Here is a 27,642-nt window from a genome sequence, read left to right as displayed (position 1 = left end):
CCTGGTTTGGGAGATTTACTGATTCCATGAAACGATTTGGGTACACTCCGAGTAGCTCAGATCACACATTGTTCTTAAAGCGTCGTGGTAGAAAGCTTACGGCCCTGATCATCTATGTAGATGATATGGTGGTTACCGGTAATGACAATGAAGAAATGCAGAATCTACAGAAGCTCCTTGGAAGTGAATTTGAGATGAAGGAACTGGGTGAGTTACAATATTTTCTTGGCATTGAGGTTGCTAGATCTAAACATGGCATATTTTTATCCCAAAGAAAGTATGTGTTAGATTTGTTGACAGAAATAGGAATGCTGGATTGCAAGCCAGCTGACACACCTATTGAACAGAATCACAAATTGGGAATGTATCCAGATCAAGCTCCTACTGATAAAGAAAGGTATCAAAGGTTAGTTGGGCGATTGATTTATCTATCCCACACACGCCCTGACATAGCTTATGCTGTGAGTGTGGTAAGCCAATTCATGCATCAACCAAGTGAAGCACACATGAATGGAGTAATACGGATAATGCGATACTTGAAGACTACTCCTGGAAAAGGATTGATGTTCTCCAAACATACACCTATGGATCTTGAAGGATACACTGATGCTGATTGGGCAGGGTGTATCACGGATAGACGCTCAACTTCTGGATATTTTACATTTGTGGGTGGCAATTTAGTTACTTGGAGGAGTAAGAAACAAAGAGTTGTAGCAAGATCCAGTGCTGAAGCTGAGTTTAGAGGAATGGCTCAAGGAGTATGTGAATTGCTTTGGTTGCGAAGATTGCTAAAGAATCTTGGCATTAAACAAGTGAATGCCACAAACCTATATTGTGACAATAAAGCTGCCATCGAGATAGCACATAACCCAGTACAACACGACCGTACCAAACATGTGGAAGTCGACCGACACTTCATCAAAGAGAAACTAGAAAGTGGTATAATTAAGTTTCCGTTTGTAAACTCGGAAAACCAACTTGCCGACATTCTGACGAAGGCCGTATCAAGTAAAGTCTTTCATGACTCAGTTGACAAGTTGGGCATGCGTGATATCTTTGCACCAACTTGAGGGGGAGTGTTGACAATGACTTGAGACAAGCTAGAAACAAGGAAAAGCTTTTCTACCACCTTTCCATGTTTTAGGGGAACACAACAAGCTAGAAACATGGAAACATAATTCATGCTTTGGAGATTGTAATTTATTGTGAATTGTATTGTAACCAACGGATAGCTATCTCTAGCTATGTCTATACTTGTAGATATATATTCAATATGAGAAATGAGAAAAATTAGATTTGCATTCTCTGCAAAACCTCTCTTATTTCACATTCTCTACTCTCTCAATTACACTATCTTTGGCAGTTAGTAGGTGCAAAAATGAGAATTGCTTTTGGATTACAGTCTGAGGTGAGGTTCCAAGCATTAGAATCATATTTAGGTTGATTAGGCTCTCATTTTTCATACTGATGGGGCCAAGAATTCGGGAACATCTTAAGATTCTTAAGATTCTTGCTACAAGTGGAACCAGCCATATGTTAATCTAATACAGATTCAAGTTGGGAAATAAACAGTAAATACAACAGTGCTTAGAAGCTTTCTGAGATTTTTCATACGGTCTTCACTTCAGATTACATTATGGTCTTTTTAATTCATATACCTCATTATTATATTGCAGAAAGGAATCTTCAAAGTAATATTATACTCACTCTATACAGAAAAGAAAAGGAAAAAAATTTATATAGATGCTTCAAGCAGTTCATCTCCAAATCATAGAGATGTACATTAGGAGGTATGAGAGATGAGAACCAGATAATAAATTAAAACAAAGAGAAGTCCATGTTTGATATTGTTTTATATTTCACATTAACCACAACATAAGATAGAAGAAGTCAACGCTCTATATTGACTTCTATAATATACATGACATATTTCAGAGAAAATTCCACACAGTACATACAATACACATAAAGCAACAAGCTAGACCGACAGACACTAAGGTAGCTAAACATCAGACCATGTGATATCTAAGCCACCCCAATTGCCCTCAGGCACACCCAAGGCTTTCCAGACAGCCTTTGAAGCATCAACAATGTTGTTAGGACAAGGAGGTTGGTAGTCATGGTCTGCATCACATCCCTCGGTAGAGTCACACTCATCTACCACCATGGCCACCACACTGCGCCCGTTACCATTAATTCTGATGTGGTTATGGCACCTTCCTCCATTGTTGTACCATCCAGTGGACAATGCCACAACCGGTGTGTTGTCATTGTGGTATTGGTTGTCACATTCTGATGGACCGCCTCCGTCTCCATTTTTCTCAAAGCTGTTGAGAGTTGGGTAGGCCTTGGTGCTCCCGGACAATGGTGGTGAACATGTGTAGGTTGGGTACATTTTGCCGGCAACGCAGCAGTCAGAGTGATTCTCCTTGTTGCATTGTCCAGCAGGGGCCTTCCTTCCTCTAATCTTACCACTTGGACGACATTGCTGTGCTTCAGTCACCAAGCATATTGTTGAAAGAAGAATGACAAGTAGGGCAATGGACCCTCTTGAGAAAATTGCTGAGCTCTTCATCTTCTCTCTCTCTCTCTCTCTCTCTCTCTCTCTCTCTTTTACTACTACTTGTGTTCTTGTGAGGGATATGCTTGATTTGTGGGTGATATATATAGGAATTTCCCAACCATAGTATCCTAGTGATATTTGCAGAATGACAAAATTACATTCTGACACTGAAAAAAGCTTAATCAGTTTCTTTGCCAACATGGTTTAAAAAATAGAAATCAAAATATAACTACATATATATGCTTAAGTTCAATATATTATACACTCCATCAACATAACGGCCAAGGCGGAATAATTTTATAATATGGATTCTCACTCAATTATGCACTAGAATAGGAATGCACCTTGTCTACTTAATATATCTAAGCGTACAGTTAGTCCAGACCCTCAGGCATAGTTATTTTCATGCACATACTTCTATTCTACAGTTTCTATTTCTCATTTCTCATTGCAGGAAAGATTGGATTTGTCATTACAAATGGCAGTTTAAAATTATTCTATTTTTTATTTGTACCATGCACAACCCTTGTTTGCACTTGCCTTTTGTTTTTAGACTACTCTCAGAAATTCAGAATCATGTTGAAAAGCAAGAGTTGGAGAGGCTCCCCTGTCTAGAGTGATTAAAACATTTTGGGAATACTCTCAAAATCATGGAAAGTTAGAGTTGGAGGGTTTCCCCTGTTGGGAGTGCTTAAAAGATTTTTGTGCCTGACAATGGGTTCCCACCACACCCCCCCATGGCACCCCAGTTCTAACCCGTTCAAACTCCAATGTAACCAAAAAGATTTTTGTGCCTCTCCACTCCGTTGTAATTGGTTTTAGGTTGAATGCTCACATTCTAGCATGATATCACAACCACGTGATCCATGTGTTAGACCCAACGGCCCCACATGCTCCCATGTCACTCTAAAGAATGATTCATGTGTTAAGCTTCCATCCTTCGACGTGGGATACTCTCAACAACCTGCCCCTCTTTTGGCCATTATTAGAATTGGAGTTGATAACACCCCTCCATACAGGCACAACTCATTTGCAATGACAATGTTGGAATTTAGCAGGTGTGATGTGAGTTGCTCTGATACCACTTGTTGGATTATAAGGGAAACAAAGTAATTTTATTAGATTAGAGGAGAATAGTACATAACTTTGTGTAGGCTAATTGGCCTCCTTAGCATATTGGCTTATTGGTCACCACACTAGATTTAGAATAGTTTGGGCTATTTGACCCTACACTTAGATTGGTGAGCTTATTGGCTCCTCAACATAGCTTTATTTTGGATAGCTCTTGGCTCCCTTATAGTTTGGGAGTTCTTTTTTGTTGGACTCCCCCTAGATTGGGAGTTGGTGGATGAGTCCAACCATGCCTATTTATAGGCTTTCATTGCCGACATACACAGCCACCTACTTGGGCTTCTTCATTTCTTAGCCACATATTTGTCTTATACTAGAATGTTCTTCAAACTTCAATTGCTTTTGTTCCACCTCCTTATTCTTTTCTCAACAACTCTAGATTCTTCCACCACGTTAATCATATTAATGATTCTTCTAGAACCTTTTGGATTTTTTTGTCACAAATGGTCATTAGTATTTTCAACAGACAAATTAACATACAGCACATACGATATATAATATAATCTTGGTTAATATCCTACCAATCAAAATAAAGTATTCTATTGAAAAGTTAAAACCGTATATGGGAATGCCATCGTGTATGTCACTTAGAATTGACCACTTGTTTTTGTTTTGTTGTGTCATGAACGGCATCAACAACAAGACATACTGTTTTAATATGTCACCTTCAGATGAAAATAAGACAAGAAGAATGCTTTGTCTAGTATAAATTTTTAAGGATGTTCCTATTGTCTAAGTGTTTGTCCACTGAGAGATCGTGTATGTCACTTAGAATTGGCCGTCATGAATTTTATACTGCCCTTATTAGTGCCTCATCTACTGACTGAAATAAATATTTCATGATAAAGGAAAGGTATGCACTAGGCACTTGAACTACTATACCATTAGATGATCATTGAACCCCGAAAACTTAAGTTGTTCGAGAATGAGACAACAATATATATCAACTTAACATCGTGCAGCCCAAAATCCTGCACGTGTAAAGGTTGTACAAAGAGAAATATAAAGAGAAAATGAGGACTGGGGGTTTCGAACTCATTCAAAACCTATAATCAGTGCTTTGGTATTATGTTAGACGACATTGAACCCCAAAAACTTGGGCTGTTGAAGAATCAACCAACAATTTATGTCAATTAAATAATAACCTCTCTGTATTTTAAGGTGCGAGATTGGAAAATTGGTATGCATTGACAATCTGAAATTCCAAACATTTAAGAATAATATGCATAATTGCATTGCATATCAGGCATGGTCAAGCTCGTTTGGAATCTTTGTCAGTTCTATGCTGTCTCAAACTCCAAAGGTGTGAGGATGTGAAGAATTGTCTCGCATTGAAAAGTTACTTACAAGGAGTTGGGTCACGCCACCCATTAGTTTTGAGGTTGGAACCACCCATGTGATCTATTGATTGATGGATGTTTAGTATTTCTTTTGGTGATGAATCATCTAGTATTTCAATCAACCAAGGCCATCTGACACAGATCCGATAATAAACAAACAGTAAATACAAAAATGATTCTTGCATAGGGTGATATAATCAACACCCTTGAGAAGCCTTTTTGACGTTTTATTATTGTCTGCAGAGAATCAGAATGTACGCTTATGGTGTTGTTTAATTCATATACTTCATCAGTTGTATATGGAACGGTATGTTTAAGAAACCTTATACTCACTCTACAAAGACTACAAACATGTCATAATTTGTACACAAAAAACCAGCTGTTTCAGGCAGCTCATGTTCTCTATAAATTAGCCAACTTAGTATCCAACTTCTCCAAACAAACATAAACGAAAGCAAGAGAAAGAAAAAGATGAAGAATCCAATTTTCTCAGGTGCTTTCCTCTTCATCTCAATCATTCTTGCTTCAAACTGGAGCATTGAAGCTCAAACATGCAAGCCTAGCGGCAAGATCAGGGGGAAAAAACCTCCTAAGGGACAATGCAATAAGGAGAATCAGTCAGAATGCTGTGACAAAGGGAAGCTTTACACCACCTACACATGCTCGCCACGGGTGTCTAAGCGTACAAAAGCAACCTTGACCATCAACAGCTTTCAGAAGGGTGGTGATGGTGGCGCTCCATCTGAATGTGACAACAAATACCACTCGGATAACACCCCTGTCGTGGCTTTGTCAACGGGGTGGTTCAACAAAAGGAGCCGGTGTTTAGACGACATTATCATCCATGGTAACGGAAGGAGTGTCAAAGCCAAGGTTATTGATGAGTGTGACTCCACCGTGGGATGTGATGCTGATCATGATTACCAGCCTCCATGTCCTAACAATATTGTGGATGCCTCCAAAGCTGTTTGGAAGGCCTTGGGAGTGCCAGAAAGTGACTGGGGTGAAATGGATGTATTCTGGTCTGATGCCTAATTGAGATGTTTCTTCCATCTTGTAATAAAATCAGTGTGAGAGGTTAATTGGGTTTGTTAGCTCATACTTGATAGTGTTAAGAATGTGAGGCTGCCTGCACTTTGATTATCTCTAATTTCTTCTTTCCTCTATTTCCAAGTTGCTGGTGTATCGAGTTTTAATTGAAATAATGAAACAAGTAATTTTGTTAAGATATTTGGCACGTTATGCTATTGAGCTTTCAACTGAGCACCATACATTCAAACAACAATTGACATAACCAATAGATCCATATATCATATGTGTGACAACATAACATACTACATTGCCTTGTAAAGTAAACATCTCTATTAATCACATATCTTATATATCCCCACTTCACCAAAAATAACACAAAATACCCTACAAATGAAATTTTTGCACAAAAATCTTACAACGAAAAGGAAAGGCATTGGAAACCAATAATGCTTTACTTGTTCATCAATCTTTTGAATGTCAAATTTCACGCATAGCTTTGATAAACACTACTACAATTTTGTTAAACTACGACACCCAATAGACGACCCTTTATATAAAAACTGTCGTGGTATTTTAAAAGACGACGAAAGTTATAAAAACGTCGTGGTAAGGTACCTAATACATAGATGTGTTGGGTTGATTTTTAAAATTACGACGATACCTTATTAGAACTGTCGTCTTTTTAGGAGGTTGCTGAACAAAAATTCACTTTTAAGTTCGCGAGCGCGGAGCTTTTCAGAAAACCCTTGCTCGCTCAAAACACTGTAATATCTCAAATTCTCTCATGAACCTTGCAGAAAACCCTCTCTCTCACATCGATGAAGCACATCTCCCTCTCGCCGTCCACCGAACTAGCCGAGATCGCCATCTCCGTCACGCCGTTTAGGACAACGAGTTCGCCGAGATCGCTATCTCCATCGTGTCGTTCAGTCCACCGAGCTAGCCGCGTTCGCCATCTCCCTCACGCTTCCCATGGCAGTTACCCTTCCTCATCTCGACCATTTTTAAGCCCCCAAATGGATTCCCATCTTCCGTTTTAAGAGCTTTAGATTAGATCTTCTTCCTCGTAGACCAGAAAGGTACGAACCTACTTTTCTAGGGTTAGCTTAGGATTCTTCTGACTTGATTTCAATTTTTATTTTTTCTTGTTTATTTGTTTGTCTGACATATAGGGTTACGATTTGTTTGTTCTTTAATTTCGGTGCTTATTGATGTATGTTTTTGTGGTTGGATCTGACTTGATTTAATCTGTATATAGTTTAGTGGTTGAATTTTTTAACCTTTTTGCTTTTATTTTGTTCAGAAATTCTAGTTCATATGTTTTTTGTTTGTACCTTTAGTGTTTTGTTGTTGAGTTGCAGGGCCTGGAAAGTGGCCCTGGTTTTAAGATTATGCAATTAGATGAGTTTCTTGATTTGAAAAGAATTGTCCACTTCTTTGGATGTTTTATGAGTTTGGAAATAGTGATGATCAATTATATTTTATTGAGTACAGAGACACATGCTGGCATTGCATTTCTAATTTCTTTCATTATAAGATTCCCAAATCATCTATATGACAATACGTTCCTTTTAAAGAATCAGTCTTTGATGGTTGTTCAGTTTGGGTTTTATTTCATATCTTGATGTGTATTGAGTGTAATTTGTTTGCAAGCGTATATTCTGGAATCAGCCTTCTGTGGTAGTTTGGTTTGGTGTATTGAGTGTGATTATGACTTCACTGTATAAGTTGTTAGATACGGAACAAAGAATTCTTTTGGACTTCATTATGGGTTCATAATTGTGCTCATCGTTGAAGCACACTCTGTTATAGATTTGAACTAGAGTCTATTATCGATTTTTGGGGTACGTGGTTTGTGATGCAACTCCCCAAACTCTGTTGAAATCTAAATGCAGGCAGATACGGTTTCCTAGCTGTGAGGCCTTGGGAAAGTTAAACTGCTGAAAAACTCTTTTATCATGCAACTGCAAGAACTAACTGTTTGATTTGATAAATTGACTAAAGAACTGTCAGTTTCTTTATTCATTTGAAATGATTCAAATTTCTGTCCTAAATTTTGTTGACTTCTGTAGACATAATTAACAGAAACTGAGGGGCCAATTGTATCTATTGTGGTTTTGCCTAATTCTGGAATTGTAGCTTGCAGATTGGTTTCTTGCCTTAATGTTGCAGTTGGTCCATTATTTTTCCATTGGTGGCTTAATGTTTCACTTGTATATGTTTAGCTAGTACTGGAATAGTTTTATGTGAGGTGGATGGGGTAAGAATTATGGTCTCAGCTTTAGATAAGCTAACTTTTCTAGCTGCTGCTTTTTCTCTAGTTATGATTGTGTAGGCTACTTTTTGCCCAGTTAGGCCAAGTCATTGCCTTGTCTGTTGTAACGATCTGCTAAAGTGATGTAACTTTGGAAGTTATGGTCAGATTTTCTTCAATTCTGTTGACATAGGAGTTGTTTATTTCAGGTCTTGGCTCTTAAATGATCTTATCATGGTGATACTTTGGGTGCTATGGAAGCACAAGCACCATCATCTTATACAGGCTTCCTCCAACAACCATGGTATGAATTTTCTGTCACAAGATATACTTGAAATATTCCAAATCTGTGTACTTATATCTCAACTTTTGGAGTTAGTCAGCATCCAATAGAGAATATAGTACTCTTACTCCAGGTTGGCATTATTCTATTGATCTATGATTCTAATTGTTTCAAGTTAAGTAATTATATTATGTAGCCCTATATTAATAATCCTTTCATTATTGGTAATGCTATCTGGATTGTATATCTCACTATTACATTATTTTGGCTTGTTAAGCAGTTTCCTAGGCCATGGAAGTGGTTCTAACGAAGCTACTCCTAGTGGTAAAAGTTGAAGAAATGCAGAGGAAAATTGGTGATGATGAATGTATGGCTGTGTATACATATGGAGAACTTGACTTGAAGGATAATTAGGTATAGGAATTTGGGTGTATTATTGTAATCAGGCTTGCAGCTTGTAGCTAGCGGCCTAAGAGTACTTTCATTTTTTAGATTTTATTTTGTTTTAGGGTACTCTTGATATTCTATTTATAAAAGAAACAATTTTTGAGTATATATATGTATGGCGTAGGTAATATCATATTTGAGTATATATTTCTGATACCATTGGAAACAAGAAAAAAAAAACTAAAATGAAGAATTAAGTCAGTTTTATAGTTAATAATCGTCGTCTTAGAGTTAATAGACGACAGTATTTCATGAAACCGTCGTCTTTACAATTAATAGATGACAGTTTTTTAAACAAACCTGATGTCTATGAATATAATAGACGACGGTTTTTCTGAAAAACCGTCGTCTATTATAGGTAAAGACGACGGTTTTTCAAAAAACCGTCGTCTATTATATCTAATAGACGACGGTTCTTTTAAAAACTGTCGTCTTTACCTGTAATAGACGACGGTTAATTACCGTCGTAGTTTGACATTCAAAAAGACGATTGTTGATTTAACGACGGTTTGAAAAAGAAAAAGACGACGGTGTTTCCCCGTCGTCTATTTCAATTTTTGTAGTAGTGAAAGTTTAGAGGCAGGATTAAATTTTAGGAATAACTTTAATAATTAAGTTCTATAAGCCTGCTTGCTAGATTCAAAGCTGCTCCCTTCAGGATGCCGCAAGGAGGAGAGTTGTCTAATGGGACTTATTTAGCCTGGGCTAGGTCCAGATCTGGCCTCAAATATAAAAAAGAGTAATGCTACACTTACCACATTTTTATCCCACATTTTTGTACCACATGATGTGGCATGTCCATATTATATGTCACATCAATTAAATCAATGAAGTGTATTTTAATTAAGACAATTAGAAAAACAAATATTTGAATAAATCATAAAAGAAAAGAAAATATTAAATAATTTTAATTGATGTGGATGTCCATCTCAGCTGCCACATAAGATGGTATAAAGATGTGGTATACAAATATGGTAAGAGTAGCATTATTCTATATATTAAAAAAAAACACTTTCGAATGCATGCGTTCGGCCCAGTCCAGTTTGGCCTAAGGCAAGATAAGATTTTAGTTTTGCCCAAGGGCTGGGCAAGAGTGGACCCCATAGTCAGTTTTTGGAAGAAGAAAAAAAATGTGGGGCATCAACAGCTGCTTTTCCAAATGCTTTGGCCTATGAGGATCGGCCATGTGGCGCCTTCAATAACAATTGCCCAACGGCTTGCCTGGATGGTCCCTGATAAATAAAAAAACAGTGATTTGAGCATAACCCATCACCACAAAAGCATCAAACTTCAAGCTCAATCCCAAAAACTTAAAATGGTTGAAGTGCAAAAATTGAATCCCCATGTTACCTTCATTTAAAGAACAAGAGAGAGCAAGACACGGGGGGTACGAATTTACATTTTATATGTCTGAAACGGTTATTTATTTTTAAAAAAAATTTAAAAATAGAGAGCCCCATAAAGCCGACCGGCTATACACTTAAAACACATTATATTTTAGAGGGTACAGCCGGGCGGCTATATTATTTAATAATAAAAAAAATCAGGTATAGCCGCACGGGTATACTATTTACTAAAAAAAATCAGAGAAGACACATAGAGCCTAGGTTGGGTCTTCAATTAACAGAAAGAAAATTGGTTTCGCCTTCCAAGTTCCAACCAATAAATTAGAATCATATGTATACGGAGATTTTATAGGTACAATGAGAAATTTTGGGAATGTTTTCAAAATGTGGTGGGTGTGCTAATCAAAACCTTAGGTGCATTTACAAATTCTTAAAATATTCTCTCATACGTATACGTGTAAGTGATTCTCTCCTAATATTCTCTCGTCAGTAAAACAAAAAACAAAGCTATTGGATTGGTGAGAGAAAAGATGGAATTTCTCACTCACAAATATTATTATAGGAGTTCATTTCCTAAGATGATGAGAATGCCCCTCTTTAATATAATAGTTGGATATAAACAAGTTGAAATAAGTAGCTAGAAATGTGGCCTATTCTTATATTAACCTCTAAATCGATACAAGGATGTAATTGGTATTTATGTCCAGACATTTAAAGATTGATTCATCATTGAAACAAACATTTTTATACCAAATTTAGAATACACTAGATGCCAAAAAATTTGCCAAATTAAGGACATGCAGTGGTCCTCATCAAGAACAATGCTTTCTCCAAAAAAATAATCACCCTATCCTACTCTTTTGAAGGTGAAACGATTGTCTCAGAAAGTGTTTGATTACAGGCTACTTAGGCGCACCCCAAATATCCTATCTTCTCCACCATCCCATTTGCTATCATATTCTTCATCATCTATGCAGACTGCACTGTCTTTAACCTTCCCATGCATCCTGTTGACCTGAGAATCCATGAAATTTTTCAAGATCACAACACTCGATTACCTCGACAGAAAACTGAATTAACCTTGACTGCTGAGAGCATGCCACAGCTTTCCATGCAGGAAAAGATAGATGAAGTTGCAGAGGAAGTTCCTGATCCTCTGGTTCCTCCAGAAAATGTCACAAAAGGGGAAGCTCCCGGAACTGCAGATACTCAACTCAAACAATTTAACAGAGCAGTTTCATGGTCGAGTACTTGAGTTCCTCAACCATGGATGCAGTGCTCAGTTCTACATGATATGGTTTTCACCAGCAACCAAGTTTGGCAAAAGAGAATTCATGGCCATGGACAGTCTCTTTAAATTCAATCCTAAAGGGTGCTTGATGATCCTATCAAAAAGCATGGATTCAGGAAGTGGATACAGAATCCTGAAGCCGCTTCTCGATCGAGGATTCAAAGTAAAAGCATTAACACCAGACCTGCCCTTTCTAGTCAAGAACACCCCAGGTGAAACTTGGCTTCAAGAATTATGACTAGTTTCAGACAACTGTGTCATTTGCCCTGATATGTGTACTTGTTAAGGAAATTTTTGGGCCATAAGATCGTGAAGGTGAAGCCTATATGCTTAGGCATTTGACTCACCTAGTCACATCACATGTAGCAGAACCCACTCTCTCTAGTAGATGTTCATAGTTCCATCACAGAGAGGGTCGCGGGTCGCGGGTGTGGCAAAGGGTCGTCTCGGCCTGGTGGTGGTGATCGACTCGTGAGAGGGAGGAAGCAACATCGTGAGGTTTTTAAAGTCAGAAAAACCAAAAAGGACCCTCCCAGGCCCCCAGGCGCCCAGACCCGCCTAGCCACCACCTAGACCCGCCTAGGCCGATTTTTCGAATCTAAAGCAAAAGAAAAGAATTCATAGCTATTTGAATGTCCCAACTTGAAGCAGATTCTTGTCGTCCCATACTATCAGTTTTCAGATTGAAAAATCTTACATCTTTGCAAGCATCAACACTTGAAAGATACTCTAGCCTCTAGGGGGCGGGCGGATTAAGGGACAAGAGGGGTCGCTTGACCCCACGAACTGGCCGGAAAAATGGCTATGGACAGCCTGTGGAGGCCTGAGCAGACTCCATGGCGAGCAGAACGACGACCCCAAGAGATACAAGCAAGGTGCTCGACGAAAGGCCACAGCGACGAAAGGCCATTGAGGTTGTTTTGTTTGCTGCTGTGTGAGACCCTGAATATTACTTTAGATTGTTGGGCTCGATCTCACGAAGAAAACAGTTCGTCAATCGGAGCCCCACAATCAAAGTTATTAATTTTAGAAGTTTTTAACAACTTTTAGAATTGAAGTTGCAGAGCATGTTCGACGAAGAAGAAAGACTCAGCGTGTTTGGGGTTATAATCCAGCACTTCTCATTTTAATTCCTTTTTGAAATGATCCATTAGCAAGGCGCCACGTGTCTATTTTTAATTGGACTAATTTCATAAATTCATTAAAAAGTCATATGTGCTCTGAAAAATTCATCAAAAATTACCCCAAACTTGTAATCACATGTATTTGTATCTCGTGACCTCCAAATCACATGTACTTTTATTTTTTTTTTAATTATGAATGATATTAATATTTTTTAAATTTTAAGGGTATTTAGTTGTCTATATTTATTTTTCAAGTGTTTAGCCTTTTAAAATTGTCCCTCTACAGAAAAATTCATGGAAATTATGAACATGAAATTAATCTACAAAAACATTAGGAAAATTAATCTTTTATCTCGTGACCTCCAAATCACATGTACTTTTATTTGTTTTAATTATGAATGACATTAATATTATTTAAATTTCAAGGGTATTTAGTAGTCTAAATTTTTTTTTCAAGTCTTTAGCCTTTTAAAATTGTCCCTCTACTAAAACATTCATGGAAATTATCAAGAGAAATTAATCTACAAAAACATTAGGAAAATTAATCTTTTAAGCTTTAAAATTGTTGTTTTTTTTAATTTAAAAAAAAAATAATGTAGTTCCATGTTTCCTCTTTTTTCTTTTTTTTTTAAAATGTGAAATAAATATTTTATTTTTATTTTTTAAAATAATTGTATAGAAAATGACTCATTTGTCCTAAAAATACCTCAACAGTTTAGCCTAAAAAAACTTCGACACTTTTTACACTGTGACCCTATGACCTGAGAATCCTGGATCCACCACTGAAATACTCTTGCTAAAATAAATCTTTGAACCCATCTGCTGCTAAGGCTAGAATGCTGTTCATTATACCTACTGGAGAATTTTCATGGTTATCACTATAATAATCGATCTTATAGCTTACGGATCCACCAGACCATACTACTATTTTGTTGAACTTCAGTCAGCCTCAGCCAGAGAACATAAAGCCGAGTTTAATTTTCAAGCATTTAGATAGCAAGGATTATATGCCTATCATAGCATCACTCACATAAGAAGAACGTGACAGCAACGTCTGTATTAGAAGGGTACTAGACATCATGACTACTAATATGGTACTATCTCTAGTATGATTTTAGAAACACAAACATTCAAACAGTTCATCAAGAATGTGTTGCGATTCTAGAAGCATGTGTGCCTGGATACTAATAAAGAAACTTCAATCTCCTTTTTTATTTCCTCAAAGGAAATAAGTCCACTATGCCTATATGTGATGGTAAATTCAAACCATGAAGATAAACTTAAACCATATCAATGTTAAATTGATATCATAATGCTAAATTCAAACTAAATATAGTGTAGTGAAATCGTCATCTTCTTACTTTTGGTTCAAATTATCCTCAGCCTGGAGAGCGGGATGGACAGTCGAGTTCTTGTCGTAGGTGTGTAAGGGTAAGTATTCTACTACTAGAGCTGTAAGACGCCATTTCGATGCCTTTAAACCCTTGCATTCAAACTACTTGTTTAGACAGGGTGCTTCTTTTGGACAAGCTAGTTAGATAGTGTGTGTGTGTATATATATATCTCTTGGGTTTCAAAATGTAAACTAGTCTTTACTGTCTGCTACTCTTATGTTGATATAAACAACTTCTTTAGACAGGGTGTTTGGTGAGACAATCTGATATTTAAATGCATATAAACCACTTCTATAGGACAAGCTACTTGGATACAGGAAATGCCAAATGATCTGTTAAAGCCAAAAGAAAAAGAAAAGTTGTTTTGCATTTTCATCCGAAAGCTATAAAACATTTTTTAGTATCATCACAAGCTTAATTAGGCTTACTTGCATCTCTTTCGGTCCAAGACTTAGTCTTGCCTTAAGATTTAGAACCTGAAGGATCTTTCTAGTATTGGAATCAACCAAGATCATCCAACATAGATGCACTAGGAAGTTACAAACATCTTAAAATTTGAGAGAAAAAAAGATGATAAAAAAACATGTGTCGCTGCGAACAGTTACATTTGCATATATTGCAAACTTAGGATCCTCAAACCAAAATTTTATCAAAGTAAGAGAAGGAAGAAGATGAAGAACAAGATTTGTTTGAGTGCCTTTCTCCTTCCCCACTACAAGAAAAAAGTCCTTTCACAACGCGCAATGTGCGTTGTGAAAACATATTGACAACATGCGGCGCACATTGTTGAAGCCGATGTCGTTAAAAGGTGTAGGGCTTTCGACAACACGCGTTGAACGTCGTCATTTATTTTGGCGCTCGTTGTGAACAACATTAACCACAACACGCGCACGTTGTAGGAGCGATTGACAACAACGTGCCGAGCGTGTTGTCTTATAATATTATGACAACATGTCTGTGCTCGTTGTTGTTTATGTTTTGACAACAAGCAATGCGCGTTGTTATATCAAATATATATGTTTTTTTTTAAATAATTATCAAAATTACCTGATAAAAGTATAATTTATCTATAAATAGAAGCTCTATGATAAACATAAATATTTCCTTACTTCACATTCATAAGGCATCCCAGAATACAAAGCTTTCATTCAAAAGATAAATAAGGAGTTCCATATACATATTACAAAGTTATATTCATCCCAATATACTCATCGATGGTGAATGTAGCTGGAAACCACTGATTGAAGCTCATCAGCATCCTGAAAACCCCATTGCCTGTTGTAATTTGTTTGCATGCCAAAAGAAGACATGGAATGAGAAGTGCCCTCTTCTGGGATATTCACTAAATTTTCATAACTCCCATTAACAGAGTTATTTGAATTCATAATTCCATTCTCATAATTCCAACTTTGAGCTGCTTGATTAGGGTTTGAGCCATTGACAAAGCTTTGAGCTGCTTGATCCTTGAGGAAAGCTAACTGTGCTTGTAAGTTGACCACCTGAAAAGTTCAAACCAAAAGCATATACTCATCAGTTACTTCAACATACAATCTGAACAGAAACCCAATCTGAACATACAAAGGGTACTAAATGATTAACCTGCTGTTGGAGAGCAAAAATATGTGAAACACATCCATATATGGGATCTTGAATCCTGGCTTGAGCTTCATATGATATCGACATTGCGGCCTTGCATCGATCGCTCAACGGAAGGTGAACTAAAAGCCTCGACACATTGCTTGCGCCAAAAACCTTGTGGACGGCAGAAAAATCAACATCTCCCTCTTCATAGCAGAAATAAGGCGCAAAAATACACCCCCTCACACATTTTCTTCTCAAGAACCTGCAGGCTCCACAGGGAGAACCACAACCAGCCATGGTTTTGATGATCTTTTTTAATTGGGAGGGTTTTATATACGTTTTATGTTGGTGATTTTTGTTTTTGTTTTTACCGCATTATTGGTGATTTTTGCCCCGCATTATCCGCATTATTGTTTAGGGTTTTTGTTTTTGTTTTTACCGCATTATTGGTGATTTTTGCCCCGCATTATCCGCATTATGGTTTAGGGTTTTTGTTTTTGTTTTTACCGCATTATTGGTGATTTTTGCCCCGCATTATCCGCATTATGGTTTAGGGTTTTTGTAATATAATATTGCCCCGCATTATCCGCATTATTGGTGATTTTTTTTTTGGTGATTTTTTTTTTTGTTTTTACCGCATTAATGTCGTCTTATAATATTGCCCCGCATTATCCGCATTATTGGTGATTTTTGTTTTTGTTTTTACCGCATTAATGGTGATTTTGGTTTTTGTTTTTACCGAACCTTGGATCCTACCTAACAAATAATAATAAACCATGGCAGCCATTATCAAACACATCATTCCCACTTTTTCCAGTTGCTGAGTTGGTTTTGGTTTTGTCACTTTCACCGTATTCAATTTCAGATTTACTTGTGTTTTGATCAATTGTTTAAACTTAAAGCAAGCTGGAAGGTGAAGAAAAATTGGGATCCTACCTAACAAATAATAATAAACCATGGCAATCAGAACCATCAAACGCATGTAAATAATCATGCCATCCCTCTTAACATAAAGCAATACAAGGCATCAGTGCATTGCAACAAAGTCTGGAAAACCAAGTAACTAAACCAATCAGCAAATTTAGCATTCATAAGCAAAGCTAAACTAAATAGTAATCCCAGTTTGCAGCAATAAATTCATGTTAAGGACAGGGAAAATAAAAGTAACATCGTCTACAAAGACAGGGAAAATAAAAGTAACATAGATGGGTACCAAGAATAGGCATGTGGATCTGGCCAAAACCTTGCAGGCACTAAATTGCTTGCCTGAGTACATGTATAAAGACATATATGGCTGATTCCTTAAAAACCAAAATTAGATGCAAATTTTAAACCTTTCTACATTGTAAGTCCAAATTTCCTAAAGCAAAGACCTAAAATTGCTTACCTGGCCTTTGCTCCTTCAACTTTGTGAAGGTTTGGGAGAGACTGACGGTTTGGAATCTGATTCCAAATATACAAGAATTGAACCCAGATGTACAAGATCTACAAGATAAATTCATATGGAAGAAGAAAGAAGAAAAAGGGATTTGAAAAAAAAAATAGAACCAGAAATAACGTAGGGAGAAGAAGAGAGGGATAGGGAAAAAAAAAAGAGGTAGAAGAAAAGAGAGAGAGAGAGTGTCGGCACCGCACAGGGAAGAGAGAAAAGAAGAACAAGAAAAAAGAGAAAGAGAAAGAAAAGAAAGAAAAAGAGAAAGAAAGAGAGAGACTGTCGGCGGTACAGGGAGAAGAGAAAAGAAGAAGAAAAAAGAGAGAAGAAAAAGAGAGAGAGAAATAGAAAGAGAAAGAAAGAGAGAAAGGATGCGCATGCGCATGTGGGGCTTTTTCCCGCAAAAAATTTCACTCTCTTTTCCGCCAATATTTTATTTATTTAATAAATTCATATAATTTTGACAACACGCTTCGTGCGTTGTAGAACTTAAAACTACTACAACATGCAAGGCCGCGTTGTGAAAATAGCTCTATTCTATATTTTGACAACACGCTATACACGCACGTTGTTATAAATTGTATAATACAACATGCTGCTTCTGCGGGTTGTTAAAAATATTGTTCCACAACGCATACAAACTGGCTGAGATCTGAAGCTTAAAGCTGCAATGCTAGTGGTGACATACAGAAAAAAACAAAGAAGTCCATGTTTTGTAATGTTCTATATGTTCACATAAACAAAATAAGATAATACAAGATTCAGTATGTTCACACAATCAGAAGCCAATCCTCAATATTGACTTCTATAACATACATACATATTATAAAACATAATACACATACATAGACAGAAATCAACAAGCTAGCTAGACAGATCACACAGATATAATTAACTAAGCGTCGGACCATGTGATATCTAAGCCACCCCAGTTGTCCTCAGGCACACCCAAGGCTTTCCAGACAGCCTTTGAAGCATCAACAATGTTGTTAGGACAAGGAGGTTGGTAGTCATGGTCAGCATCACATCCCTCAGTAGAGTCACACTCATCCACCACCATGGCCACCACACTGCGCCCATTAGAGCTAATTGTGATGTTGTTATGGCACCTTCCTCCATGGTTGTACCATCCAGTGGACAATGCCACAACTGGTGTGTTGTCATTGTGGTATTTGTTGTCACATTCTGATGGACCGCCACCATCACCACCTGCCTCGAAACTGTTAAGAGTGAGGTAGGCCTTGGTGCTCCCAGACAATGGCGGTGAGCATGTGTAGGTTGGGTACATTTTTCCGGCAACACAGCAATCAGAGTCGTTCTCCTGGTTGCATTGTCCAGCAGGGGCCTTCCTTCCTTTAATCTTACCACTTGGACGACATTGCTGAGCTTCAGCCACCAAGGAAATTGTTGAAAGGAGAATGACAAGTAGGAGAATGGAGCCTTGTGAGAAAATTGCTGAGCTCTTCATTTTCTCTCTATCTCTCTCTCTCTCTTTTACTACTATTGTACTCTTGTGTGGGATGTGTTTGATGTATAGAAAGCATTTGATGGTGGTATATATTGCAATCAGCATACCAGAATACAATTCGCTATTCAACATATCATTCGCTACGCACAATATGGATCATACACTCCATAAACGTGACGGACTTGGCCTATTGGCCTGAATCATTTAAAAATAAATCCTCCCCAATTATGCGAAGCGTCAAAATCATAATTAATCCTTTTATTTATGCACATTCTTCTTCCTAAAAGCCAAACGCAATATGATATTCTTGCTAAAATAAATATTTGAATCCATCTGCTGCTAAGACTGCAATGCTGTCCATTATAATTACTGGAGAATTTTCATAGTTACTGCTATAATAATCGATCTAATAGTGTAGAGATCGACCAGACCAGACTACTTTTTTTGTTGAACTTCAGTCAGCCTCAGCCATAAAGTTGAGTGTTTTTCAAGCATTTAGATAGCATGGCTTATGCCTATCATAGCATCACTCACATAAGCCAAATATTTGCAAGTAGCAGACCGTGACAGCAACGTCTGTATTAGTCCTAATTTTAGTCCAGACCCTCGGGCATGGTTATTTTTCATGACATATTTCTATCTATAGTTCCTATTTCTCATTTTTCATTGCAGGAAAGATTGGATATGGCATTACAAATGCTAGTTTAAAATTCTTCAATTTTTTATTTGTACCATGTCAACCGTTGTTTGCACTTGCTTTTTTTTTTTTTTTCAATTACTACTCACAGAATCATGAAAAGTTAGAGTTGGAGGGGCTCCCCTGTTTAGAGTGCTTAAAAGATTTTGGGCATAACGCAAAATCATGAAAAATTAGGGTTGGAGGGTTGGAGGGTTTCCCCATTGAGAGCGCTTAAACGATTTTTGGGCCTCTCCACCCATTGTCAATTGATTTTAGGCTGAATGCTTACATTCTAATATGATATCACAACCATGTGATCTATGTGGTAGACCCAACGGCGCCACATACTCCTATGTCACTTTATAAGAATTGTTGAGTGTTAAGCAATTTCATCCTTCGACGTGAGATACTCTCAACACCCGGTACGTACCTCTTTTGGCCATTATTAAAATTGGAGTTGAACACCCCTCCATACAAGGCAACTCATTTCATATATAAATTCCTTTGCCATGACAGCACATACGATATTATAATCGCCGTTAAGATCCTACCAATCAAATAAGATTCTGTTGAAAAGTTAAAACCGTACGTATATGGGAATGCCATCGTATATGGGAGGAAACTTGTCTTTTGTTGTTGCGCATTGGCATCAACTTCAAGAAGACATAATGTTTTAATATGTCTCCTTCAGATGAAAGTAAAACAAGAACAATGCTTTCTCTAGTATAAATTTTTAAGGATGTTGCTATTGTCTTTAAAGTGTTTTTCACTGGGAGATGGTTTGCCAGAAAGGAACCATTGGCCGTCATGAATTTTATACTGATTGGCCGTCACATGGTGCCTCATTTACTGACTCAAATAAAGATTTCAGCATAGAGTAAATATATATATAATCATACAATCATTAAACTCCGAAGATTTGAGTTGTTCGAGAATGAAACAACAATATATATCAAGCTAACACCCGTGCAGCCTAAAATCATGCGCATGAAAAGGTAGTATATGAAGAGAAATAGAAAGAGAAAATGAGGACTGGAGGCTTTGATATTATGTTTGACAACATATTGACCCCAAAAACTTAGGCTGTTGAAAAAGAATCAAACAATGTATGTCAATCAAATAATAACCTCTGTATTTTAAGGTGCGATATTGGAAAATTGGTTTTCATTGACAATCTGAAATTCCAAACATTTAAGAATCATGCATAATTGCATTGCATATCAGGCCTGGTTAAGCTCATTTGAATCTCTGTCAGTTCTAGGTTTTATTACAGGCTTTTCAATCTCTAAAGATGTAAGGATTTGAAGAATTGTCTCGCATTAATTGGAACCTCAATTTTCGTCAAAAGACTCTTTCAATTTTTTATTTATTTATTGTTGATGGATCTTTTAGTATTTCTGTTAGTGATGAATCATCTAGTATTTGAATCAAGCCATCTCATACAGATCCGAAACAAACAGTAGATACAAAAATGATACGTGCATAGGGTGATATAATCAACGCCCTTGAGAATCTTTTTGACGTATCATTTGTACACAAAATAACCAGCTGTTTCAAGCAGTTCATGTTCTCTATATATAGCCAACTTAGTATCTAACTTCTCCAAACAAACATAAACGAAAGCAAGAGAAGGAAAAAGATGAAGAATCAAATTTTCTCAGGTGCTTTTCTCTTCATCTTAATCATTCTTGCTACAAACTGGAGCACTGAAGCTCAAACATGCAAGCCTAGCGGAAAGATCAGGGGGACAAAGCCTCCTAAGGGACAATGCAACAAGGACAATCAGTCCGACTGCTGCGAAAAAGGTAAGCTTTACACCACCTACACGTGCTCGCCGCAGGTGTCTAAGCATACAAAAGCAACCTTGACCATCAACGGCTTTCAGAAGGGTGGTGATGGCGGTGCTCCATCTGAATGTGACAACAAATATCACTCAGATAGCACCCTTGTCGTGGCTTTGTCAACGGGGTGGTTCAACAAAAGGAGCCGGTGTTTAGCCGACATTATCATCCATGGTAACGGAAGGAGTGTCAAAGCCAAGGTTATTGATGAGTGTGACTCCACCGTGGGATGTGATGCTGATCATGATTACCAGCCTCCATGTCCTAACAATATTGTGGATGCCTCCAAAGCTGTTTGGAAGGCCTTGGGAGTGCCAGAAAGTGACTGGGGTGAAATGGATGTATTCTGGTCTGATGCCTAATTGAGATGTTTCTTCCATCTTGTAATAAAATCAGTGTGAGAGGTTAATTGGGTTTGTTAGCTCATACTTGATAGTGTTAAGAATGTGAGGCTGCCTGCACTTTGATTATCTTTAATTTCTTCTTTCCTCTATTTCCAAGTTGCTGGTGTATCGAGTTTTAATTGAAATAATGAAACAAGTAATTTTGTTAAGATATTTGGCACATTATACTATTGAGCTTTCAACCGAGCACCATACATTCAAACAACAGTTGACATAACCAATAGATCCATATCATAACAATATGTGTGACAACATAACATGCTACATTGCCTTGTAGAATAAACATCTCCATTAATCACATATCTTATATATCCCTGCTTCACCAAAAATAACACAAAATACCCTACAAATAAAATTTTTGCACAAAAATCTTACAACGAAAAGAAAAGGCATTGGAGACCAGTAAGCTTTACTTGTTCATCAATCTTTTGAATGTCAAATTTCACGCATAGCTTTGATAAAGTTTAGAGGTAGGATTAAATTTCAGGAATAACTTTGATAATTAAGTTCTATAAGCCTGCTTGCTAGATTCAAAGTTGTTCCCTTTAGGATGCTGAAAGGAGGAGAGTTGTCTAATGGGACTTATTTAGCCTGGGCTAGGTCCAGATCTGACCTCAAATATAAAAAAGAGTAATGCTACACTTACCACATTTTTATCCCATATTTCTATACCACATGATGTGGCATATCCATATTATATGTCACATCAATTAAATGAATTAAGTGTATTTTAATTAAGACAATTAGAAAAACAAATATTTGAATAAATCATAAAAGAAAAGAAAATATTAAATAATTTTAATTGATGTGGATGTCCATCTCAACTGCCACATAAGATGGTATAAAGATGTGGTATACAAATATGATAAGAGTAACATTATTCTATATATAAAAAATGCATGTGTTTGGCCCAATCTAGTTTGGCCTTAGGCAAGATAAGATTTTAGTTTTGCCCAAGGGCTGGGCAAGAGTGGACCCCATAGTCAGTTTTTGGAAGAAGAAGAAAAATGTGGGGCATCAAAAGCTGTTTTTCCAAATGCTTTGGCCTATGAGGATCTGCCATGTGGCGCCTTCAATAACAATTGTCTAACGGCTAGTTGTTGGGCTGTTTAGTTTAGTTTTGTTCTAATTTTTTAATTTTTTTTTTATTATTATATACTCCGAACCCTTTGTACTTGATACACCTGTATAAACTTCCATGGGCCAAATAAACAAGGCTTATTATCAACTATCACATTGCATCCTTAAAGTTTTTTTCTATCACTGATGGTCCTTAACGTTAATATAGGTGCTCTCAAATAGTCCTTCTGTAAAAAAAACTGTTAAATTCAGGGATATAATCATCAAATCAATCCAAAATTATAAAATATATATATAAGTTTCTCTCTCCCCTCTTTCTTTTCTGTTTTCTTTCCTTCTCTCTTCTCTGTCTCTGTCTCTGTCTCTCTTTCTTTTTCTCTTCTTTCTTCCTCTCCCCGAGTTCAGTCATCTATCTCCTCTTTCTTTTTTATTTCCTTCCCTTCTCTTAATCAATAAAACAAACCTGCATATTAACTTTCAAGACATCAAGAGGCGTGATTGCAAGATGGGTAGTGCCAGCACTGAGCATTTCACCAACAGTGCAGAGCCCATAATATGCAGGTGAAAATTCTTCACACAGCCTCCCTTCAACCCTTCTCATGATCTTTCCTTGTTCCCAAACTCTCTCACTTCCAATCTCAAATAATCACATTCCTACAAGCTCCAGGCCCAAGTAGACCAAAACCCATTTCATAGATTCTTCGGTTGGAGCTGGGTCAAATAGCGAGAGAGAAAGAGAGAGAGAGAAAGAAGAAAAAAAAGAAAGACAGAGAGAGAGAGAGAGAAGAGTGAACTCGGTGAGAGTAAGAAGAAGAAGAAAAGAAAGAGAGAAAAAAGAAGAAGAAAGAAAGAGAGAAGGGATTGAAATAAAAAAGAAAGAGGAGAGAGAAGCCTGCACTCGGGGAGAGGAAGAAAAAAGAAAAAAAGAAAGGGAGAGAGAGAGAGAGAGAAGAGAGAAGGAAAGGCAACAAAATAGAAAGAGGGGAGAGAGAAACTTATATATATATATATATATATATATATATTAATTTTGGATTGATTTGACGATTATATTCCTAGACTTAACATTTTTTTTAACAGAAGGACTATTTGAGACGCTTTGTGATAATAAGCCAATAAACAATAAACAGAACAGCCGCAGATACATCATAAGATTTACAAGTACTGCCATGCAAATCCGAAATCGATAAACTAGCAGGGAAAACTTTAGCACATCTCAATAGACCTTTTACAATATACTATCTGTCCTCGCTGGCAGCCTTCTGAAGAAGTTAACTGGGGCTGATGAACCTGGGGTGCCTCATCAAGTAAACCCCACCAAGAAGAACCAGTACCTGGAAAAGCGTCACATACAACCCAATAGCGGCCACAAGACATAATGTAATATATAAAGTAGTGGCACGAGACAGAATGTAATACTGGGTCCTTTTAAAAAAAAAAAAATTTCCCTGATTTTTTGTTTATCGATAGGAATAGTGGCCATGTTTGGTACGCCTCACTCGACTGGACTAGGTTAAATAGCACTCGAAACCTTTGTTTGGTAAGAGACTGGAGTAATTTAAATGAACTGTATAGTCCAATAGTGAAAAAAAGGCCTCACTCTCTTGTCTAATACAGTGAGCCTGAAAAGTGGTTCGCTAAATAGCACGCTCACTAAATAGAACACATGAGTCCGATGCGTCTCTTTAAAAAATATAAGAATTTAATTTGTTTTCTTTTAATTATAATTTTAGATCTTTGAATGGGTTTTTTTTTATTTGCAGCATTTATTTATTTATAGATTAAAATCCTTAAATTATTACAATAATTATTTTGATATTGCATTTGGAAAATCAAACTATAGTAATTTACAAATGTTTGATATTTTTTTGATATTGAAACAGGTTTAATAATTCATGATGTGATACTTTCTTTATCGCAAGCAATTTTTACCTTGTCAAATTATTTTTTTTTAGTTTGAAATCAAAATTCAAATATACAAAAATTATTCATATATATATAATTTTAATTATTGTTTTACTTGGTCCCTGAAAAACCTAGAATTATATAGAGTGAGCTTAGCTCCTTTAACAATGTTTCGACCAACTAAGATTAATCTTGAGAAGCCAAAAAACAAATATCATAATTTTATTCTTCATAAAAAAAAAACAGAATTTTATTTGTTTTCTTTTATTATTGTTTTAAATCTTTTTTTTTTGTGGCAAATATTGTTATAAATCTTTGAATTGGGTTTCTTTGTAGCATTTATTTATCTTTTAGGTCAAAAATCCCAATTAAATTTAAATATTATAAGAATTATTTTTTAGTCCAACACAATATCAAACATAGGTCTTCACTATTTTTACAATCCAGCTTCTTAGTCCAACGCAACACCAAATGTAGGTTAATACTTAATCCAACTTAGGCCAATCCGAGCTAATATGAGACAGTCCCAGGATTTAGTCTAGTCCATGACAGTCCGCCGTGTCAAACGACCCCTTAGAGCATTATCCATTACTTAGGTCATTACCCGAGTCTCTATACTCCTTAAATAAAAAATATATATATTTAAAGCATATAGCCATGCGGCTATACCCTTTAATTAGAAATATAAAAAATATACTTAAACCATATAGCCAGCGGCGATACTCCTTAAATAAATATATATATATATAAAGGTCGATAATATCCAAAGGAATCAAATCCGCTTCTAACACTTCGTCACCCACCACGTGAACACAACTACCCCTAAACACCTTGTCGGCAACAAAAACACCTCCAATGGGTAGGGAAATACTAAGTCCTCCGCTAATTGGCATTGGTCTAACACTTGCATATGGCACGAAGTTACGTGTTTACTAAAACAAATATTGTGGGCTACAAGTAAAGTATACAATTTTTTTTGTGGGCAAGAAGTAAAGCATATACTTCTAGAGGTAACTCCTCTGCATATGTGGCTAAAAAGTAATGTTTACTAATTAATTATATTTACTAATCACTATTCAACATATCATTTGCTACGTAGAATATAGATTATACACTCCATGAACGTAACGGACTTGGCCTAATCGCCTCAACCATTTAAAAATAAATCTTCCCCAATTCTGCTACGCGTCAAAACCTGAATTATTCCTTTAAATTATGCACATCCTTCGTGGCCATTGAGGATTTAGTTTTCAAATGTTAAAATCTTAATCAATTCCCAAAAGCCAAACGCAAGAAGACAATTGTATATTATACACATACAATATGAAAGGGCGGAGGGATTAAGGGACAAGAGGGGTCGCTTGACCCCACGAACTGGTCCGAAAAATGGCTATGGACAGCCTGTGGAGGCCTGAGCAGACCCCATGGCAAGCAGAACGACGACCCCAAGAGATACAAGCAAGGTGCTCGACCAAAGGCCACAGAGGTTGTTTTGTTTGCTGCTGTGTGAGACCCTAAATATTACTTTAGATTGTTGGGCTTGATCTCACGAAGAAAACAGTTCGTCAATCGGAGCCCCACAACCAAAGTTATGAATTTTAGAAGTTTTTTACAACTTTTTGAAATGATCCATTAGCAAGGCGCCACATGTCTATTTTTAATTGGACTAACTTCATAAATTCATTAAAAAGTCAAATGTGCTCTGAAAATTTCATCGAAAACTACCCCAAACTTGTAATCACGTGTATTTTTATCTCATGACCTCCAAATCACATGTACTTTTATTTGTTTTAATTATGAATCACATTAATATTATTTAAAATTTAAGGGTATTTAGTTGTCTATATTTATTTTTCAAGTCTTTAGCCTTTTAAAACTGTCCCTCTACTGAAAAATTCATGGAAATTATGAACATGAAATTAATCTACAAAAACATTAGGAAATTAATCTTTTATCTCGTGACCTCCAAATCACATGTACTTTTATTTGTTTTAATTATGAATGACATTAATATTATTTAAATCTCAAGGGTATTTAGTTGTCTAATTTTTTTTTTCAAGCCTTTAGCCTTTTAAAATTGTCCCTCTATTGAAAAATTCATGGAAATTATCAAGAGGAAATTAATCTACAAAAACATTATGAAAATTAATCTTTTAAGCTTTAAAATTGTTGTTTTTTTAAAAAAATTTAAAAAATTAATGTTGTCCCATGTTTCCTCTTTTTTCTTTTTTTTTTAAAATGTGAAATAAATCATTTTTATTATTATTTTAAAATAATTGTATAGAAAATGACTCATTTGTCCTAAAAATACCTCAACAGTTTAGCCTAAAAAAACTTCGACACTTTTTACACTGTGACCCTATATGACCCAAGAATCCTGGATCTGCCATTAAACCTCCCTAACTAGACCAATAACAAAGGTCCAAGCTTTACCTGCACACAACTTGCCTGGATGGTCCCTGATAAATAAAAAAATGGTGAGTTGAGCATAACCCATCACCATAAAAGCATCAAACTTCAAGCTCAATCCCAGAAACTTAAAACTGTTGAAGTGCAAAAATTGAATACCCATGTTAACTTCATTTAAAGGACAAGAGAGAGCAAGACACGGGGGTACGAATTTACATTTTATATGTCTGAAACGGTTATTTATTTTTTTAAAAAAATTAAAAATAGAGAGCCCCATAAAGCCGAAAACACATTATATTTTAGAAGGTATAGCCGGGCGGCTATACTATTTAATAAAAAAAATTAAAAATCAGGTATAGCCGCACGGCTATACTATTTACTGAAAAAAAAAAAAAACCCAGAGCAGACGCATAGAGCCTAAGTTGGGTCTTCAATTAACAGAAAGAAAATTGGTTTCGCCTTCCAAGTTCCAACCAATAAATTAGAATCACATGTATCCAGAGATTTTATAGGTACAATGAGAAATGTTGGGAAAGTTTTCAAAATGTGGTGGGTGTGCTAATCAAAACCTTAGGTGCATTTACAAATCCTTAAAATATTCTCTCATACGTATACGTGTAAGTGATTCTCTCCTACAT

General features: G+C 36.4%; 4 protein-coding genes and 2 pseudogenes across 4 annotated transcripts; 3 read left to right on the top strand and 3 right to left on the bottom strand.

Moving 5' to 3' along the window:
* Nucleotides 1-2,002: 2,002 nt before the first annotated feature.
* Nucleotides 2,003-2,588, bottom strand: LOC110759306 (putative ripening-related protein 1). The gene has a single exon (XM_021961360.2). The coding sequence runs from the start codon at nucleotides 2,573-2,575 to the stop codon at nucleotides 2,003-2,005; it is 573 nt and encodes a 190-aa protein (XP_021817052.2). The 5' UTR covers nucleotides 2,576-2,588.
* Nucleotides 2,589-5,469: 2,881 nt separating this feature from the next.
* On the top strand, nucleotides 5,470-6,252 carry LOC110759345 (kiwellin-1 pseudogene; annotated as a pseudogene).
* Nucleotides 6,253-11,193: 4,941 nt separating this feature from the next.
* LOC148296918 (uncharacterized) lies at nucleotides 11,194-11,925 on the top strand (annotated as a pseudogene).
* A 3,368-nt stretch (nucleotides 11,926-15,293) lies between these two features.
* LOC148296917 (LOB domain-containing protein 29-like) lies at nucleotides 15,294-17,503 on the bottom strand. Its single transcript, XM_088249119.1, has 2 exons — nucleotides 15,805-17,503; nucleotides 15,294-15,704 (listed from the first exon to the last, which is right to left on the bottom strand). The coding sequence occupies exons 1-2, from the start codon at nucleotides 16,081-16,083 to the stop codon at nucleotides 15,414-15,416; spliced, it is 570 nt and encodes a 189-aa protein (XP_088105245.1). The 5' UTR covers nucleotides 16,084-17,503; the 3' UTR covers nucleotides 15,294-15,413.
* A 373-nt stretch (nucleotides 17,504-17,876) lies between these two features.
* LOC148296916 (putative ripening-related protein 1) lies at nucleotides 17,877-18,722 on the bottom strand. Its single transcript, XM_088249118.1, has one exon. It carries the CDS (start codon nucleotides 18,684-18,686, stop codon nucleotides 18,114-18,116), a length of 573 nt encoding a protein of 190 aa, XP_088105244.1. The 5' UTR covers nucleotides 18,687-18,722; the 3' UTR covers nucleotides 17,877-18,113.
* A 2,250-nt stretch (nucleotides 18,723-20,972) lies between these two features.
* On the top strand, nucleotides 20,973-21,707 carry LOC110759307 (kiwellin-1-like). Its single transcript, XM_088249122.1, has one exon. It carries the CDS (start codon nucleotides 21,005-21,007, stop codon nucleotides 21,566-21,568), a length of 564 nt encoding a protein of 187 aa, XP_088105248.1. The 5' UTR covers nucleotides 20,973-21,004; the 3' UTR covers nucleotides 21,569-21,707.
* Nucleotides 21,708-27,642: the final 5,935 nt, after the last annotated feature.

The sequence above is a fragment of the Prunus avium genome, chromosome 2, assembly GCF_965620075.1.
Source record: "Prunus avium chromosome 2, drPruAviu1.hap1.1, whole genome shotgun sequence".
In the NCBI taxonomy this organism is placed as follows: domain Eukaryota; kingdom Viridiplantae; phylum Streptophyta; class Magnoliopsida; order Rosales; family Rosaceae; genus Prunus; species Prunus avium.
The sequence above is the reverse complement of the archived record's forward strand: the minus strand, read 5'-3'. Positions and strand labels throughout refer to the sequence as shown.

What these genes read in the sequence shown, in the direction of transcription:
- LOC110759306 (XM_021961360.2), bottom strand. Translation starts at nt 2,575, where the DNA reads ATGAAGAGCTCAGCAATTTTCTCAAGAGGGTCCATTGCCCTACTTGTC.
- LOC148296917 (XM_088249119.1), bottom strand. Translation starts at nt 16,083, where the DNA reads ATGGCTGGTTGTGGTTCTCCCTGTGGAGCCTGCAGGTTCTTGAGAAGA. An exon ending in TTTTTGCTCTCCAACAGCAG is followed by an intron (nt 15,705 to 15,804) that starts GTTAATCATTTA and finishes TGAACTTTTCAG; the next exon opens with GTGGTCAACTTACAAGCACA.
- LOC148296916 (XM_088249118.1), bottom strand. Translation starts at nt 18,686, where the DNA reads ATGAAGAGCTCAGCAATTTTCTCACAAGGCTCCATTCTCCTACTTGTC.
- LOC110759307 (XM_088249122.1), top strand. Translation starts at nt 21,005, where the DNA reads ATGAAGAATCAAATTTTCTCAGGTGCTTTTCTCTTCATCTTAATCATT.